At 40.6% G+C, this 19,133-nt stretch overlaps 1 protein-coding gene across 4 annotated transcripts in view; it reads left to right on the forward strand.

The window, feature by feature from the left end:
- The window catches only part of iars1 (isoleucyl-tRNA synthetase 1), a 180,739-nt gene that overhangs the window by 24,068 nt on the left and 137,538 nt on the right, over nt 1-19,133 (forward strand). For all 4 annotated transcript variants that reach the window (XM_067998627.1, XM_067998629.1, XM_067998630.1 and 1 more), the window contains exons 6-10: nt 456-573; nt 2,144-2,291; nt 10,402-10,489; nt 14,793-14,853; nt 16,723-16,818. In XM_067998627.1, coding sequence (XP_067854728.1) covers nt 456-573; nt 2,144-2,291; nt 10,402-10,489; nt 14,793-14,853; nt 16,723-16,818 — 511 coding nt within the window. The remainder of the gene's footprint in view (nt 1-455; nt 574-2,143; nt 2,292-10,401; nt 10,490-14,792; nt 14,854-16,722; nt 16,819-19,133) is intronic.

Consider the following 19,133-nt stretch of genomic DNA (forward strand, 5'->3'; position numbering starts at 1 on the left):
CTATAAGTTGACCACTAGCTTTCTGCTGTCATTAACTGTTTAAATGAATCACCTGTTACTTTATCTAGTGGTAGAACAATATAGATACATGAAAAACAGACATTTCAGTCACTATGCAGTGCAGCAGTAGTCCATTAAGAGAGTGGGTTCATATTCCAATGTCCTGAACTATAGAGTGGAAGGACACAAACTTGTAATTTCCTACGTGGGAAGTTGCTGATCTCTGACAAGTTATCAACGTCAGTTGCTGAGCAGAGGTAAGAAAAAGAAAAATCAGGAGGCAAATTCTCTTTTCCTTCCGTCGTCGAGGGAATGATAAACTTCAAGATTTACTGCCAAAAACTGTAACAGGGGCCCACAAAAGTTGCCCTGACTGGATACTAAATCAAGTGTTCATGAAACTACCTATGAAAATGTAGTTATTCTGTGTATCTTGAAATCTGTTTTCTTTCTAGGTGGGTGTTTAAACAGCTGTATGACAAGGGACTGGTCTATAGAGGAGTGAAAGTTATGCCGTTTTCTACTGCATGCAACACTCCTCTCTCTAACTTTGAATCACATCAGAATTATAAGGTAACAATTAATTTCTTAAGTGCTTTTAAAAATGACTAGCATAATTGCAGCAGTGCTACCACGGTAGTGTGGGCTTGAGAAGCTCTTCTGAATTTACACTCTAAAAGGGGATGCTTTGGGACCATCATTCACGATATTTCTAACAAGAAGTTTAAATCCAATAGGAAGCAGTTCTTAGTGCAACTGTTTAAATTGGTGATAAATGTGATGGTGATTCAGAAGTAATCTCCAATCTTTCCCGTAGAGCAGAAATAAACGGTCTGATTGTAGAGAGGGATCCATTGCAATCCTCTTAACTGGCTCGATAGTAAATCCAAATGACAGAACTCCATTGCTTCAGTTGTTGCAGATAATATTTTCTAGGTTGGGTAATCTATCTATTCAGACACGACAGAGCATTAAACCCCAGTGGAAATGCTACTCTAATTGCGTCAACTCCTCACAGACCAGTGCTGCCCTGGTAGTGAAACTGATGTGATGAAAATCTCACAGAGCTCTCTGCAAATCGCTAAAGGGACAATAGACACCATATAAATTTACGTTAATCAAGTCTTTGAAGTTTACACTATTGGCACTTGGTGAATGCTCACATTACATAAATTTCCCCTACAGAGTCTAGCAGAAAGGATTTTTTTTTTTAAAAACTATCCATCTCCCCTTCTCTTCTCCCCAGGAGGACAGTCACTCCTGTTGGGGTATAATTCCATAGATTGCAGTGTTCCTGCTAACCCTGTGGAGAAGTTCCTCGAGGCAGTTGGCTTCACATAATGTTGGGATTTGTGAATTCAAATTTGTTTAGGTCAGATGTTTACTCGCAAAAGAACTCTTGGCTGTATTTTCATTATTCATTGATACTTGCAACAAACCTCCTTAAAGGAAAAGTGGTGAAATAAATATACTGCTAGCTACAAACTGACCAAGTGCACCAGATTCTTGTGGTTAAACAAGTGCCACAGTAGAGGAGGCATGATTGCACACAGCTGGTCTAGGTGTGATGCGTCACGAAATTAACTTGTGTTTTGAAAATGAAAGACTGATGTTTTTGAGAATGAGTTAACATGATACTTCAGAGTGATATATGATTTGAAAGATTCTGTTGGGTTGGGTGGTCGCAAAGCACAAGCTTTCTATGCAGTCTTGGAACTGTAACAGTGGCTCTGATTTTCTTCCTATTCAGTTGGACCTGGAGTACATTTGCAGTGTAATTAGATATATTTTATGGATTTCACCTCTCAAACAGTGTGATCCGGTTTAATTTGTGCTTAAGTCAAATATCAGATCAAATGACTAATTAATTTTGCTTTTGACTAATTAGTTTAGTCTTTTGACATTTTTCTTTAACTTTTTAGCCAGAAACAACTTGAATATCATTAGCCATTTGGAACAAGTAATCATGTTTTCTTATTAGTCCTAGGGCGCAAGGCAATTATAAACAACATTTTAAATTAGAAATTAAGAGTTGAACATTTCCAGTAAGCATATCCAGCTATATGTGCAATTAACAGTTGCACATAAATGTCTAATTGTAATTTTTTGGTCTATACTTTATGTTTTGTCTTAATGCTTGTAGGATGTTCAAGATCCATCTGTCATTGTAACTTTTCCACTGGAGGAGGATGAAAGTGTTTCCTTGGTAGCTTGGACAACAACACCGTGGACTTTGCCGAGCAACCTTGCTGTTTGCGTCAGTCCAGAATATCAATATGTAAAAATCATAGGTAAATCTTGTTCCAAACCAAATTACAGAAGGTCTGAAGTCTCTGAAAGTCACAATATAATTCTAGTTTACCTTTCTACTAGGAAATCTAATTAATATTAACAGATCTCCCATGACATTGCTTACCAGTGAGACAGAGGTTATGCTGTTGTAAAACATGAGGATGTGTTTATGCACTGAATGGGTTTGGAAAGCAGTTTTTAAGAGATCTTCTGCAAGACAGTGAAATAAATGTTTGGTTCCTGAAATATAAATAGTTTCCTTCCGAAGTCCTGAACACCATCACAAATTGCCTGAGTTAGAAAATTTGGTTATAAACTGGTGAAGGTCAGGAATGACATGGCGCTATTCAGCAACTCATTGTGTTCTGTGCCATTTAAATATCACCAAATTCACATGTCCTTTTAGGCAGGCTATTGTTTCATGTATCCCCCAGAGAGTTTTGAAATGGTAACGCAACAACAAAGAACTGCCAGGAAAAATGTGAATGGGATTGCAGGATTCCTGACACTGATGGCTGCAACTTGCATGTCCCCCACAAGTTGAGGTTGGCCTTTCTGTGCACTCCTCAGAAACGCAGTCACTGCACGGTTTCTGACCACAAGTCCTTTCTGGAGCCGTCCTGCTCTCGGCACCTTCAACCTCCTATTGGATGCCACCTATTGTGATTGACGTCTGTCATTGGTTCCACTTCCCTGTATTCCATTTCCCCCCCTGCCCATTGACTTTAATGACTCTTCCGTGGCATCCCTTCCCCTGCTGGCTGGATTTCCCATACCTTGAAGACCCTTTACCTCCCGCTGACGTAAATTTCTTCCTCAGCACCCCCTGCCTTGCTGGCTGGATTCCTGTGCCACATCCGCTGCTGCCCCAATTGACTGAATTCTCCCGACCTCGCCTCACCCTGCTGTCTAAATTTGGTACTTCACCTTTCCCCCTCTGGTACTGAGGATTTCCCAGACTAAGATGCAGTCCACCGAACAGCACTCTCTGTTGTACCTCTCTCCCTCTCCCTCACTTCCTTCTTCCTCTAGCTCTGCTTACCTGAATACTGTCCTTGGTCTTGATTCACTGCCGCAGTTGATTGACTGACTAATTTCTGCTGTAAAAATCCACGTCCTAAACTGTAAAGAAAAAGAACCATTCTACCATATTACATAGGCCAAGAAATATTTAAAATGTGAGAAAAAGTTAAACTGATTTGTCTTAAATAAACATGTTCACATTTAGGAGGTTTATCCAGAATGTGCCTGCAAACTTGAAAATGTTATAGACTTTCCAGAACTGACCACTGTTTATATATGAATATTTATTTTTCCTTCTTGTTTTTGAGTTTTGAGATAGAAAGAAAAGAAATGCAGCTGATATAGTTTAGAATACATTACAAGATATAAAGGCACATTTTAGATGCTCCTACTTGAGGTCTCTTCCAATTGCTGGTTTTCTCCTGTGTACTTGTGTTCAGTTGTCTTGATGTACTGTACTTGCACAATGTTGTTGTGGGAGATTAGCTATCAGGAAATATACGTTGTTTTATGTTCAAAGTTGCCTCAGAAAATATTAGAGTCCATGTTTACATGTTAAAGTTTACACAAAAAAAGATTTTGCACAAAAAATATATTCCGATCACTTTCTGCAGTAATTTTCCAGATATCCAGGCATGCAGGAGGGCTGGGGCTTACAAACAAGTCCTGGCATACTCTGTAAACAGTCTGTCTTGCTGTCGGTCTTGATTTCTGAGAGTTGCAGGCGCAAATACATGCTGGTAGCTGTAGCTTTTTACTTTGTTGTTTTTTCAGCTGGGGTTGGGTTCATCTGTAATGCATCGATGATTGAATAGCCTCCCAATATTTGCTGGTAAGACTCACATGAATGGACACAGGAGGCTAATAGGTACCCATGAATCTGTACTCAAGCAAGAATTCGATGCCTTGAGAGGAAGGAAATTGATTAGATTTAAAAAGAAGTGCTGAAGTACTTTGCACAACTTCACTCCTTTAGGAGTCTGAGAGCAGCCTCTGGTGACTTTGTCCTTCAGTGTTCTTCAACACCTGCATTGCCATAGCAACAGTGTCCTACACTTATTGCAGATACCCGTACTCACTTTTTACAGAGGATGAACACTTTATAGCACAGAGGTGCTGTATTTTATCAGTTCAGCCCTACCTATATTTCATTGCAGTGATTTTGTTGTGGTGAACTTTTCTCTGCCAACTGATCCAGGCAATTGCCTATGGGCAATTTTGCTTAACATATGTTTTCCAAGTATAAAAGCATTTTCAATTAAATATTTACAACAACTTGCATTTATATACTGCTTTTAACATAGAAAAATGTTCCAAGGCACTTCAGAGGACTTCAGTTTAAAATATGGACATTGAGCTACAGAAGGAGACATTAATAGGGGTGACCAAAAGCTTGGTCAGAGAAATGGGTTTTAAGGAGGTCTTGAAGAAGAAGTGAGAGGTGGAGGGGTTTAGAAGAAGACTGTAGGGCCTAGGTGGCTGAAAGCATGGCCACCAGTGGTGGGCCAAAGAGATGGGGGCAAAGTGTTGGAGTTAGAGGAATGGACAATTGGATGGGTTGAGGGATTGTAGAGCTGGAAACAGTTCGAGATTGTGGGTGGGGGAATTAAGTCATGAAGGGATTGAAATACAAGAATGACAATTTTAAATTTGGAAGTACTGGGACCCATTGTATTTCAGCAAGGGATGATAGATAGAATACAGATAGCAGCATTTAGATGAGCTGAAGTTTATGGAAGATGGCAGGCTGGCCAGAAGAACATTGGAGTAATTGAGTCTGGAAGTTACAAAGGCATTATCGAGGGTTTCAGCGGCAGGCGGGCTGAATTAGGGGTAGTGGCGGGCTATGTTACAGAGGTGAGTGAAGTAGGTGATTTTTGTGTTGCTGAGGATATAGGATCAAAAGTTTCGAATGGGTCAGCTAAGTCGCTAAGATTGTGAACAGCTTGGTTCACCCTGAGCCAGTGGCTTGGGAAAGGGATGGAGTTGGGTTCAGAGTCTTTGGTGGGGCTTAAAGATGCTTGCTTTGGTTTTCCCTATATTTAGCTGGAGGAAATTGCAGCTGTTCCAAAACTAGATGATGGAAAAGCGGTCTTGCAGCACAGACGTAGTGGGGTGGTAGAGGTGAGTGTCACTGGTATACATGTGGAAGCTGACCTCGTGTTGTTGGATGATGATGTTGAGAGTCAACACTCAGATGAGGAAGGAGCCAGGGATGGATCTTTTGGGGGCTTCTGAGGTGATTGTATGGAGTTGGGAAGTGAGGAGAAGTTCAGGCTACAATTGGATGGGTAAGAGTGGAACCAAGTAAGGGCAGTCCCACAGAGCAGGGGTGTTAAATATGTGACGAATATAAACCATGATCTGGAGATTTGAGAAAACTGATACCAAATGTACATAGGTAAAATATTCATCCTCCCACCCCAAACAAAGATACTGATTTAAATTTAATGTCATTGGTAAATCAACACTAACGTCATGTAAATGGGGCGATGGTGATTTCATAATCAAGTTGGTGCACTACCCTTTCACTGCCACTAGCTACCTTTTATCTCACTTAAAAGTGCCTATGGTATAGGATTTACAAAACAATTTTTGATTTACATTAATAAAGCAAAACAGACCTATTTTTAAGACCAAATCATATTTAAATATGGAGCTTTACTGTGCATCTGATCTCTGCCATGCATATGTAAACTGAATTATCTCTGTGTTCACTCACAATTGTATTTTGGCTGCTGCTCCAGACCTAAGTCCTTCTCTCCAGCCTCCTCCCCTTCCTGTCACCCAATCATGCCACCTTTCATTTTTCCCCTCTCAGATATTTTGATCTGCATTCAATCTCTACCCCAACCTATTGCTGCTCATCTGCCTTCCTACTCCTGCGCTGATCCACAACTACCCTTTTTGCTTCTCTCGGCATCCTCTGAAGGGCCCATCAAGACACCCGTTGCTACCTTCTTAAGAGCAGCAATCCAAACTTCCCCATTCTCCTCTCTTGCCGACCCTCCTGCCCATTGCGCCTGCTGGAAGCTTATCTCACCAACATCCTTCCCGTCCTGCTCTCACCATTCACCATTGCCTCCTTGGACTTTGCCAATGGATCAGAAATCACTGCCCCTCATTGCATTTCCCTCCAGAATGTCCATTCACTTTTGAACAAGGCCCTTGGCATCCATGACCTTTTTGTGGACGATTGTATTGACATCATACGGTTGACTGAAACTTGGTTCATAGATGGTAACAACTTATCACTTACTGAAGTCTACCAGCTTGGGTATACTTTCCACAACCTGCCCACCCAAACTGCTGCGATCGCAGTGTGGCCGTTATCACCAGATCACACCTTGGTTTCTTCACCTACTCTTCTGGCACCTACTCCTTCAAGCTCCTCACCATACTCCAACCCATCTTGCCTCCTTTAAAATAATCATTCTCTCCTGCCCACCACGACACATCCTGAGTTTCTCGCCGAGATATCCTTTGTCTCCTCCCTTAGCCTGCGCTCTGTGATTCTTCATCCTCGGTAATTTCAGTATCCATCTCAGCACACATTGTCCCACTCTCCTCTGATGTGACCTCTTTACTCCCATGGTCTTGACCGAACACAAGGTCATTTCCACCCACTTCCTTGTATCCCGCACTACTCTCACACCGCTACTTCCTTCCAACCCCTTTTTACTTTTGCGCCCACCTCTGGAAAATAGCTCTCCTCAAGCCACTTACAATTGCACTTTCAAGCTGCCAACTACCCAGAATTTGGCCGCCTTTTCATCACACTGCTTCTGCAGCTGTCGATCTGCTCAACTATTCAATGACTTGCACCTTTGATGCCCTTCTCCCCAGTAAAACCATTACTCTCTCTTATCCTGGTCATTCCCCCTGGTATGGCCCCCATCTTCACTCGCTCAAACCCAAGGGTACAGACTCGAGCGTATCTGGCGCACAACATCCATCACCAGACCTAGCTGGACTATATCAATTGCTGTCGGGCCTCACTGTCCTTTACCAAAACCACCCAATGCTCCAGGATCATCTTCGAGAGCAAAGATAACCACCAGCTTTTCTCTTCTACCATCCATTTACTTAAACCACTCTCCCTGCACCCTTGCATGCCAAGAGCTCGTGGACGTCTTTGTCACAAATTGAGACCATCCGTTCAGCTGCCTCTGCTGCTTCCCTTCCACTTGACCACCAAGGCAAATCTCCTTTCAAGCTCCCTCGCCCTTAGTCACATTGTTCTCTAGTTTCTCTCCTTTGTCCCTCCATGCCCTCTCTGAGCTCATCTAGTCCATTGACGCCATTCCTACTAAACTGCTGACCACCCAACTTCTCTTTTTAATCCCCATGCTAGATGACAATGTAAATGGTTCCCTCTCCTCGAATACTGTCCCCCCTCCCATTCAGAACCACCATCATCAACCCTCCTCAAAAAAACTCACCCTCGCCTCCCTCTGTCTTTGCAAACTACCACTCATCTGTAACCTCCTTTCCTCTGCAAAGTCCTTGAATGTTATCACCCCCTGCCCCTGCCCCCCCCCCCCCAAATCCATACTCTTCTTTCCCACAATTCTTTCCATGTTTAAATCTCTCCGATTGGGGTTCTGTCACTGCCACAGCACTGAAACGGTCCTAATCAAAGTTACAAATGACAGTGTGCATTTTTCCTCCTCGACCTCTGCAGCCTTTGACACGATCATCCAAAAACCATACTCCTTGATCTCCTCTCCTCTTATCCAGTGGGAGTGGGAGTACCCTGTCTTGGTTCTACTCTTACCCAATCATATCCAGACCACCTCCAGCAATGGCTTCTCTTCCAGCCCCTGCATCATTACCACCGAACTCCCCCAGGGATCTATCATTTGCACCTCCTCTTCCACGTTTACATGCTGCCTGTTGGCGACATTGTCCGCAGAAATGGGGTCAGGTTCCACATCTACGCCAAAGACTCCCAGCTGTAACTCTGCACCACCTTTCCCCAGCGACGATCTCAGGTTGTTAACTACTTCGTTGTCCAATTTGACCTGCGATGTCATTCTGACCCCATGTCCTCCCCATCACAAAAATCAATTTCTACTCCTGTAACATCGCCCACCTCTATCCCTGCCTCAGTCCATCTGCTACTGGAACCCTTGTCACCAAAGGCTATTTTAATGCTTTCCTGGATGGCCTCCCATCTTGCACCCTCTGTAAGCTTCAGCTCATTTAAAACTCGGCTGCCCTTATCCTCTCCTGCACCAAGTCCCGCTCACCCTTCACTCCTGTTCTTGCTAACCTACCCAATTGGCTCTCATCCTCCCTCTCCAATACCACCAATTTAAAATTCTCATCCTTGTTTTTAAAACCCTTCCTGGCCTTGCCCCTCCCTATTTTTATAACCTCCTCCAACCCTATAAACCACCCTCCAAACTCTTCTTTTAATTCTGGCCTCTCAATCATCACCCCTCCCTTAGCCCCACCATTTGCATCCGTGCCTTCAGCCGACTAGGCACCATGCTCTGGAATTACCTTCCTAAACCCCCCCTCCTCTCCATTCCCCATTCCTCCTTTGAGACCCTCTTTAAAACCTACCTCTTTGACCAAGCTTTTGGTCACCCCTTGTAATAACTACTTCTTGGCTCGGTGTTCATTTTTGTCTAATTACGACTGTGTAAAGTACCTTGGAACGTTTTTCTACTTTAAAGCTGCTATATAAATGCAAGTTGTTCCTGTTGATCTTCACTGGAAAATGCGGATGTTGATCCTGTTCTCGGATGTGAAGCCCTCCATTGATAGCCTGTGGACACTTAGTGATCAGGCTTGCACATGAAGAATGACCATTTGAACAAAGTATCAGAGGTCTGTCAGCGTTCTGGAATTTCACCTCAAGCAAAAGAGTTATGCTTTACAGGATAGGAAAGGAGGGGATACAATTGTGGTAATAATGTGCTATGTCTTGCAGTAGGTGCTGGTTTATAGCCATGGTTCCTTATGATTCCTGAAATGTTGGGATAGTGCGAAGAGGAATAGAGGGACTTCCCTACAGAAAGAGAGGAAAAATTGTTGAATTAGTTGGTTCATACTGTTACTCTACATTTGCTGATAACTGGCTTAAGTGTAGATGAAAATCTGCTAAAGTGTGCATATTATTGGGGCATCTAAATGGCATAATACAATTTTATAAATATGATATTTCATGGGTTTTTAGCTTGATAATTTGCTACTAGTAATCCTGCTGCCAATAGCACCTGATAATCTAAAGGAGGTGAACTGCTGCAGAATCTGAATTTTTATGACCCCTGAGAACTGCAGTTGGAGGCATTTTGAAATGCAAGCTTTCATCCTTATCCGGATTCCTATGGCTGGCCCGAATGGCACTTTGTAAGCAAAAATAAAGATCATGACACTTGCAGATTATGGATTTCCATTTGAATGTTTCCTACCAGCCAACATAAAACAGCACCGCTTCTGGGTATTTAAAATCAATTTCTGTGCTGTTCTTGCTGTGCTGAAGTGGTTTAATTATTGCTGCTTTTTCTGCCTATATTTGCCTGCAGTACAACCACAGAGGAAGTGTTTTTGAAAAAATATTGTAATTGGGACACTTCAAAAATCGCCACTTAAAGTATTGCTGGCACAACCAGATATGTGGAACCAAAGTAATTTAAATAACTATGAATTGAAAGTGCATTGGTCATAGTTTTAAATGAGCTGAAGCTTACAGAGGGTGGAAGATGGGAGGCCATCCAGGAAAGCATTAAAATAGCCTTTGGTGACAAGGGTTCCAGTAGCAGATAGACTGAGGCAGGGTTAGAGGTGGGCGATGTTACAGGAGTGGAAGTTGATATCATGGTTCTTGATATATCTGCAACCTCTTAGATCTTGTAATGCTTGCAAAAGGTGGCATCTTTCTGGTCCAGATTGGCATGTAGGTTTAAACCTTTTTTTTATAACAGTCTTTATGGTATTGTACTGTAAAACATAAACTCTTAAAAATGTATATGCTGTATTCTGATTGCTATGAAGTTGTCTTTGAAATTAAATTACAGCGCATACGCTGATGGCTTGAAAAATTCCTTACTGATTCCATGTTTTATGTTTTTGCAGACAACTCCACTGGAAACACCTATATAATGATGGAAGCCAGACTGATAGCACTCTTTAAATCTGACAGTGAATACAGTGTCCTGGACAGGTTAGTGCAAGGTGTCATAGTTACTATCTGTGATGTATCGAATAATTAAAAAATTTGCCCCTTTCCTCCAAACAATAAATTCTGAAATTGACTGTGGTATAATGCTGTATTTTACTGTAAAATAGCAAACCATAACCAATTGTGAAACAATTATTTACCAATCAATCTCCTGTGACAATGCTAATGGAGGAAAACTTTAATGCTCGTCTCCCACTCTAATCTCTCTTTGTTTTTGTCTTTCACTCACTGCAAATTTTATCTTGTCTCTGGCTCTCGTACATTTTCTTCTGTCTTTCTCTTTGTGTATCTTGCTTTTTTTTTAATCTTGCGCTTCCTTCCCTACATACTTGTTCTCTTTCTGACATGGAATTGGAGTTCAGGTCGAAGATCAGCCATGATCGTATTGAATGGCGGAGCAGGCTCGAGGGGCCATATGGCCTACTCCTGCTCCTATTTCTTATGTTCTTACGCTCACTTGCTCTTTGCACACTTACGCTTGTTACCTTTCTTTGTTTCACTCTCTCCTATACATCCCTCTCTTTCTGTTCCCTATGCATTTTTTCTGTCAGTCATTCTCTTTTTTTGCTCTTTTTTATTCTTTTATTTTTCTCATCATATTTTCCCTCTTTGGTCATTTTATCTCCCTTTTTTACATTTTTTTTTTCTGTGCTCACTCTTGAACTTTCTTACTTATGCTTTCATTTCTTAACTCACATTTTCTTGATCTTGCATGTGCTCTCTTTCTCGCACATACACACAAAATTAGAGGTACACTCAAAGCGCCAGGCCTTTGAGATGTAGATAAATAATTTAATCTCCCTGAGTATGAAGTCATGGCTCGTCTCATGAACATCATTGCAATACTAGAGCTTATTTCTGAAGAGTCCAACCACCACAGAAATCCTTTCAAAGAATAAACCTGGAGTTTGCTCTGATGCTACCACCACAGTTCTCTCCAGGCTGTCTGTGGGACAAAAATGATCCACAATTGGGTGGGTTTATGGTGTGCTGGAGTAAGTTTCACTGTTAAGATAAATAAATCTTTTTTAAAATAGTTATCTCCAGAGGGTTGATGAGCAAAATATACCTTCATGTTTTTTTTAAAAAAACTTTCTAGCTCCTCGTCAGATGAATCAAATCACTACCTGCATGTTTCCTGGCTTCTTTTCCACCCTTTGCAGAAATCTTTCATCCCACATATGAAACCCCTCTGTCTTGTTGACATGATTTTTTTTCTCCCCATTTCCATGCATTGGTGGGCAGTGTTTTGTTTTGTGTTGCATTTCATACAGGATGGAGTGAAGTTCAGCTTCCCATCTCAGCAAATGCGAATGAAGCAAATGATGTTGGGTCTGGAGTGATGTGTCATGCAGCGCTCAAGTTCCAACCCAGTGTGTGCAGTGCATTTTTGTTCCCTTTGCAGCCTGCCTCAAGAGTGCCAACTTTCCTGAGGACACTTAGGTTTAAATCCTCTAGCTGACATTGTGTTTTCAACAACATAAATGTTATTTGGGTTTTTTTTAAAACCTAAAAACTCTTTCTTTTTATCACTTAAGGTGAGGGGTTGAGACTGCATGCATATTATATTTAAAGATATTATTTGCATAATTTATTCATGTATGTGAATAGAGACTAATTCCTACTCATCACTCAATCACCAACAGTGTTTCTCTTAATGCTTCAAAAATAGTACCTTGAAATGATTTAACACTGTGACGATCTAAACTTCTGTCACTGTGACTTGAGACACTAAATATATTTCATAATTGACTCTTTGGAAGGGAATTGAAATGGGGGCTGTCTCTCTCTTACTGGCTATAATTGGCAAGGCACACGCTGCAAAAATAAAATTAACTTACATTCTTCTTCATACTCGGATTGCTTAAAAAAATCTAAGACGAGACATTTCCATTAAAACACAATGGGTTTTGAGAATGGTGATCAAAATATGCTAAATATTTTATTGATGCACAAGTGTTAAACATCCATAGTTTCCAAACACATCATCCGTCACAATCAGTATTGAATTATTTTATTTAATCGATGGTGGTTTCCTTTTTCAATCGGTTCCTAGATCAGGTAATTAGGCTGCCATTGCACTTCCACTTATGCAAAACTGTGAAAGTTATTTAAGTGCACATTGACGTGAGAATGGCAATACAGCTAGGGAGTCAGGAGGTCACCTGACTTCCAAGTCCGCTGAAGCCAAATGCCTCCAGTATGTAGTCTTGCATTGGTTGTGCTTCTTAATGAGTGTAGATATAACTTGAGCCTGGTAAACGCTATTTTTTTTAATAAGGGTTCAACTGGGATTGGGGCTTTCAAACTTGATCTGAAAATGTTGAGAAAAAGTAGACGCTTCCACCCATTTTCTCATAACATTAAAAATTAGCCATCCAGGTGCAGTGCTCATTTACTGCTGAGATCTGCATCAGGTTGCAGCTGCTAGCATGTAACTTGGGTCTACTGGCTGCACATTGCCATTATACAGATACCAGTATGAGGCCATTTTCTGTTTTATAATGCTCATATTAAACCATTATCGTTGTTACATTGACCGTGGGTTTTACAAAATATTGACTGATATACTGCTAATGTGATCTTCCTCGACTCATGTCCTGGATATGGACACCAACAATACAGTTTGGGTTGAATTGGTAAAGATCAAATCAAGATGCTTGTTACAAGAGTGTAGATCAAGCCTTTCCCAAGGATTAAAGACCTGCAGCTCAAGAACAGGGTATTAGAAATTTGTGGAAATTTTAATCAAAATCCTTAAAGAATTTACTCCAAAATTGTGGAAAACCGTGTGCTGCTTTAATTATGATGGATCATTCTACAAGACATTTGGGAAGTTTATTTACGATCACAAGAGAAATACAGATGTGGAAGGCCATCCACTCATCTTAGTTCATCCATCCATCCATCATTCCCCGAGGCATGATTTTCGCTATTCGTATTGATCACTGTGTGAAGACGAACTTCCTGACATCAGTTCCTAAACGTGCATTGTACTGATATGGGCCTGTGTCCCCTTGTAATTTAGTTTGGAGCAATATTCCAATTGCCTTTTCCATACCAATTATGATTTTATATCTCTTCAGTCTGTTCCTCTTAAGACTGAGCGGTCCACCTTTCTCCATTCTGTCCACATCACTTAGACCCCTGACATTAAGGATCAACCTCATGGATCTCCTGTGAACTTCCTCCAGCACTCCGATGTTTCATTTGTATCTAGATGAGCCGAACTGGACACACAACTCAAGGTGTGGTCTGTATAGTGCATTGTACAGTTTGAGCATGACTTCCTCTGACTCATACTTAACTGTTTGGTTATATAGTTCAGCATTCTGTTTGCTTTATCGGTAGCTGCTCTAAAGTGGATGGTCATGGTGAGATTTGAGTCTGCCCAGATGCCTCGATCTCTTTCAATTTCATCCTTAGCTATTTTGGCATCACTCATGGAGAATGTATATTGCTCCTTTTTTTTTCTTCCAATCTGCAGTACTTCAAACTTCTCCAGAATAAATTTCATCTGCCATTGTTCAGCACCACTTGTTTATTTTGTCCAACTCATTTTGCATTTCCTGAGCTGCCTCAGAGTCATTCTCCAAATTCTGGCTTTTTGCTGACTATATCACACATTGCCTAGCTGTCGGGGTCTCTTGATTCAGCTCCACTCAGACTACGGCTCCTTGCTCGTCTTGCTTTCTTCATGATTCTGCCCCCTGAGCTCCAGTGCTGTAAGTGTACCACTGTCTATTGTGGACTCTTCAATGAGATCTTTCAATTTCCTCTCTTCAGCTCCTAGTCTTGGGTCACTGATTCTGTTTGAGAGTTTGGAGTAGATTAACTGATCATTCATCTCATTGCTGTTTGTAGGAGCTCATTTATTCATAAAACATCTGCCTACGTACTGGTCATTGCACTTCAAAGTAATTTGTTGTTTGTGAAGTGTTTCTGAGATGTTTAGTAGAGACATGATTAGCTATAAAAATGCAACTTTTTTACATGAATATTTTTATCCTTGCATGTGTTAATGACTTTGCATAGTCTCTGTGTTCTTTATATTGCATAGAAATATTGTGTTTTCTTATCTCGATTTTTGTTTTCTTTTTCTGATAAAAGCGTCATGGCGAATAGGAATGAATGGTTCATGCTTCAGTATCACATGATCAAGCTAGAAGTGATAGTTGTGATTTATTTTGTTGGCTACTATTACATTCATGTTGAGAACATTCTTCTGTCCTCAGTTAAATTAAGTCAAATTAATAGTGTTTTTTGTTTCTTTTCCCAAATGAAGATTCAAGGGTATTGCTCTCAAAGGCAAGAAATACAGACCATTGTTTGATTATTTCTTAACGGTAAGATCGATAGTACTTTCAACTGCAAGAACTATCCCTGCTGATTATTGAAGTGTGGTACACACCAGTGCATTGCACCACCTTATTAGCAAGATTATAGATTGCAAACTCAGCATCAGTGATGGTATATTTGCAAAAGAAAAATACCACACTTGCATTAGTGTGAACCACAGCCAAATGTGCTCATTAATATGTGGAGAATTGCAGTACAATAACATAAGCTGTAAGATCGCAAGAGTGACTGTTAAGTTATAAATATTAACCATAAGAATTCTGAGAGATGTCACTGATTTTATTTTTGGATGAGAGGGGGTGCTGTTAGATTATTTCATTGAGAAAAACTTTGGAGTTATTTTCACACCACTTGATAAAGATGCAAAACGGCCACTTACAAATTAGAATGGAACCGTAGGTCTTTGTGGTATCAGTCTGCATATGTATATGTGTATATAATATATATATAAGTGCTATCCCCCTTTAACCACATTGTGTATATATTCTTGGGGATCTCACTTTTTTATATTGTGCCAGCTCAGTGCCATTTTAGTTGAACAACTCACAAAGCATCGATATTTGAAACCTATAAATTTATCAATGATGTTTTAGCGCTATTTACTAAATTTATACAACTTGGACTTCATCATTCAGGAGGATATTTATTTATATGTAATGGGACAAGTTATAGTAGAAGTGTTGAGGAAAACTTTTCTCTTGATTAAACCCCAAACATTCCTCACTTGTATGTACAGTGTGAGTCGGGAAACAATTGGATTTGTACGATTTGTTTTATGAAATAATTTTTCTGGTGCAGTTTTATATACATTTCAAAGGCAGCAAAGTTTTATGGTAAACAACCCAAGTTGAAGAAAATGGTTGAACCATAAGACACCCAAACTAGTGAATCAGTACTGTTGTCGTTCTACAGGTTTTGATCTCTCTCTATAAGACATGACATGTAGTAGGATAATTCCATTGATATTTAATAAGATACTGGAACTGGCTGTAAGAAGTAGAGGTGCTATCATTCATATTTTACCACTTCCCATATGATGTGACCTTTTTAGTTTAGTGGGTTAAATTACAGTGATTTTGTTTTTGAGGTCCAAGCTTAGTACTGAAAGGGCTGTTAGCAATCAATAAATACTAAACTCGTTGCCGATTATTTCATGCTAAATGGTATGTTCTAGCTATTAGGAACCAAATATCCAATGGTAATTAATTACAGTCAATTACTTTAATGTAACTTTTGTATATCTTGCAAAACTTTAAGAAAATCGAGCAGGAGTAGGTCATACGGTTCCTTGAGCCTGCTCTGCCATTCGTTAAGATCATGGCTGATCTTCGACCTCCGCTCCACTTTCCCGACCGATCCCCATATCCCTTGATTCCCCTAGAATCCAAAAATCTGTCGATCTCAGTCTTGAATATACTCAACGACTCAGCATCCACAGCCTTCTCGGGTTGAATTCCAAAGATTCACAACCCTCTGAGTGAAGAAATTTCTCCTCATCTCAGTCTAAATCACCCACTCCTTATCCTGAGACTATGCCCCCTAGTTCTAGACACTCCAGCCAGGGGAAGCAACCTCTCTGCATCTCCCCTGTCAAACCCTCTAAGAACCTCATACCTTTCAATGAGATCACCTCTCATTCTTCTAAACTCCAGAGAATATAGGTCCATTCTACTCCATCTCTTCTCATAGGACAACCCTCTCATTCCAAGAATCCTGAATAATGAGTTAGTGAGCTGTCTCCATTTTCCTTAATCATAACAAATTTATTGTATATAGAATTGGTTAATTGTTGTGCTTTATTAAGTATTTCTACAAGGAATATATAGGTGGTCTCTAGTAATAATACTGCCTTGCAGTGCAAAGAAAATGGAGCCTTCACTGTGCTAGTGGACAATTACGTTAAAGAGGAAGAGGGTACAGGCGTGGTACATCAGGCTCCATACTTTGGTGCAGTAAGTACATTTTTTCATGGCTAACATGAGATAACGTATTTAAGTCAACTAGTGGGGTTGATGGGTTCTGACCTCCTCTTCCTTCTCCCCCTTCGCTGGTACTTGCCGCACTAAAATCTTCATGGTAGTACATCTTCTGTGTCTCCAATTAATTTCAGTTTCATCTGTTTTATTTTGTGGTTCAGCATAAATCAACATGATATCTCTCTTTGTCTGTGGATGGGGGAAGGGGATGACAGCCATATTGCTTTTCCCAGGTGGAACAGAACTACTAATGCTCTTTCCAAGTCCATCTGCATGATTGCCATTAACCACAGCAGGATTCGGCATCCTTCCCAGTCATGTATGCTAATATTGGCACTGAAATGTAAATGTAACAACTGGGACCAATGTGGCATATGTAGGGTTTCGTGCATTCATATGCATTCAATTAGCATGCTCAACCAGTCCAGCTTCCATTTTATGGGATTTTCAGTGGAATTACTTGTTGGATCTTGTTGCTGATATCAGAGTAGCTTCACCTGTGTGTGGATACCTGAAATGATGATGGATTTCTGGGGGGAGAAAGTGGACAATTAAAATTAAAATCTCTGCTGAACTATATTTCTTTGCAATTGTTTCTAGTTGCATAGTTGAAAGTACCTGACTTTTTGTTCATTGTGTATGATGTGTTTGATTTTTTTATTCCACTCAGTTTTGCTGGCTGCATAAATGACTTAAGTCCTTTTTTTTTTAAGGTTGGTGTCAATCTGCATTTACTTTTGCCATTGCAAATTGTGCTTCCTTTTGTGTTCTTGGGATGAATGATTTTGAAGTTGAGTGAAATTTAACACCAACATTGGTGGCTACTGGAAAAGCCTGGCTGTAGAATGGGGATGTTGACTTTTTTTGTGCCACAACAGAGTTCTGTTTCTTGTTTCTGAACTTGTAAAGGGCCTTAAAATGGTAGGATCTAGTGGGCATAAAAATACATCCACATATATTTATAGCAGTTTTGCTGCTATCTTGATTGCAATTTCTTTAGAATAACAATTTATGTATAATCTTTTGTATTTCTGTAGTTTCATGAACAATTGAAGTGAGTGTTTGGCATTGTAGGATACAACTTAACTTCCGCTATGCCTCTCACCTTTAATCACTGATTACTGAAAATAAGGGAAAAAGATGGCCACCGAGCAAGAAAGGAAAACTTTAGGGAGGAGAGCAAAGACCTAAGTCATAGTAGGGTTTTAAGGATATTTTTAAAGGCTGAGAAGACCACCACAAGACAGGGCATAGTGGCTGAAGAAACATAACTGATAGAGCAGAGCGTAAGTAGTAATCTGGCGTTAAAGTGGAGCTTACAGTGCATGCAGGGATGTGGAAAGAGGAGATCACTCGGATAGGGTGAACTAAAGCTGACCAGATCCCTCCGATAGGGTGAAGTAAAGCTGAGGAGAGATTTTTTTAAAATGAGATCAAGAATCTTTGTCATTTTGTTGTGGCAAAGGACGATAGTGGAATTTTGCAAGGACAGGGGTGATTTTTGTTTGAGACACAGAGGGCACAGGCTGTGGAGTTGTGAATAAGTTCGGAGTTTGTGAACACTGAGTTGGAGAAGTTGAGACCATGCTTGAGACCATGAAAATGCGCATTAATGTTTCAGCAGTGGTGAAGGAGAGGTAGGGATTGTTCCAGTGGAGGGGGAAAAAAGTCTTGGTAATGGACTGGATATAGGGTATAAAGCTCAGCTTGGGTTAAACAGAATGCCCAGGTTCTGCACCTCCAGACTTGGCATGAGGGCACAATTTGGAGCTTGGAATGATGGTCATTGGGCTACTGTTTTACTGAATTTCAACTGAAGCTCAACTTAATGTTGAACAGACAGTTGGAGAATGTAACAACCGCCATGAAGTTGATGATGGAGGCAGAGAATTGTTGGACGATATGACATTCAAGTGGAGGCTGACCCAGCTTGAAAAAGGAGGGGACTGAGGCTGGAGACCCGGCCACATCATAGGTGAAGATTAGATGAGATATGATTGCTTTGGGTCAGATAGCAATGGAGCCATGAGAAAGTGGTACTGTGGAGTGGAATGGAATGGCCATCAAAGGTAGCAGAGAGCACAAAGGTGAACAGCCATCCATGGTCATAGTTGCACCTGATGTCTGCGACTTTGGAACGGAGTGGTCTCAGTCCTGTGGTGAATTTATAAATCATGTGCCCATTGTATAAACATGCTTAATTTTGGCTGTATTTGTTAAGGGAGGAACTTGGGGTATTTTGTTCTAAGAAGATGTGATTTTTCTAATGGAATCCAAGAAAATATCTTAAG

The sequence above is a fragment of the Heptranchias perlo genome, chromosome 17, assembly GCF_035084215.1.
Source record: "Heptranchias perlo isolate sHepPer1 chromosome 17, sHepPer1.hap1, whole genome shotgun sequence".
Classification (NCBI taxonomy): Eukaryota; Metazoa; Chordata; class Chondrichthyes; order Hexanchiformes; family Hexanchidae; genus Heptranchias; species Heptranchias perlo.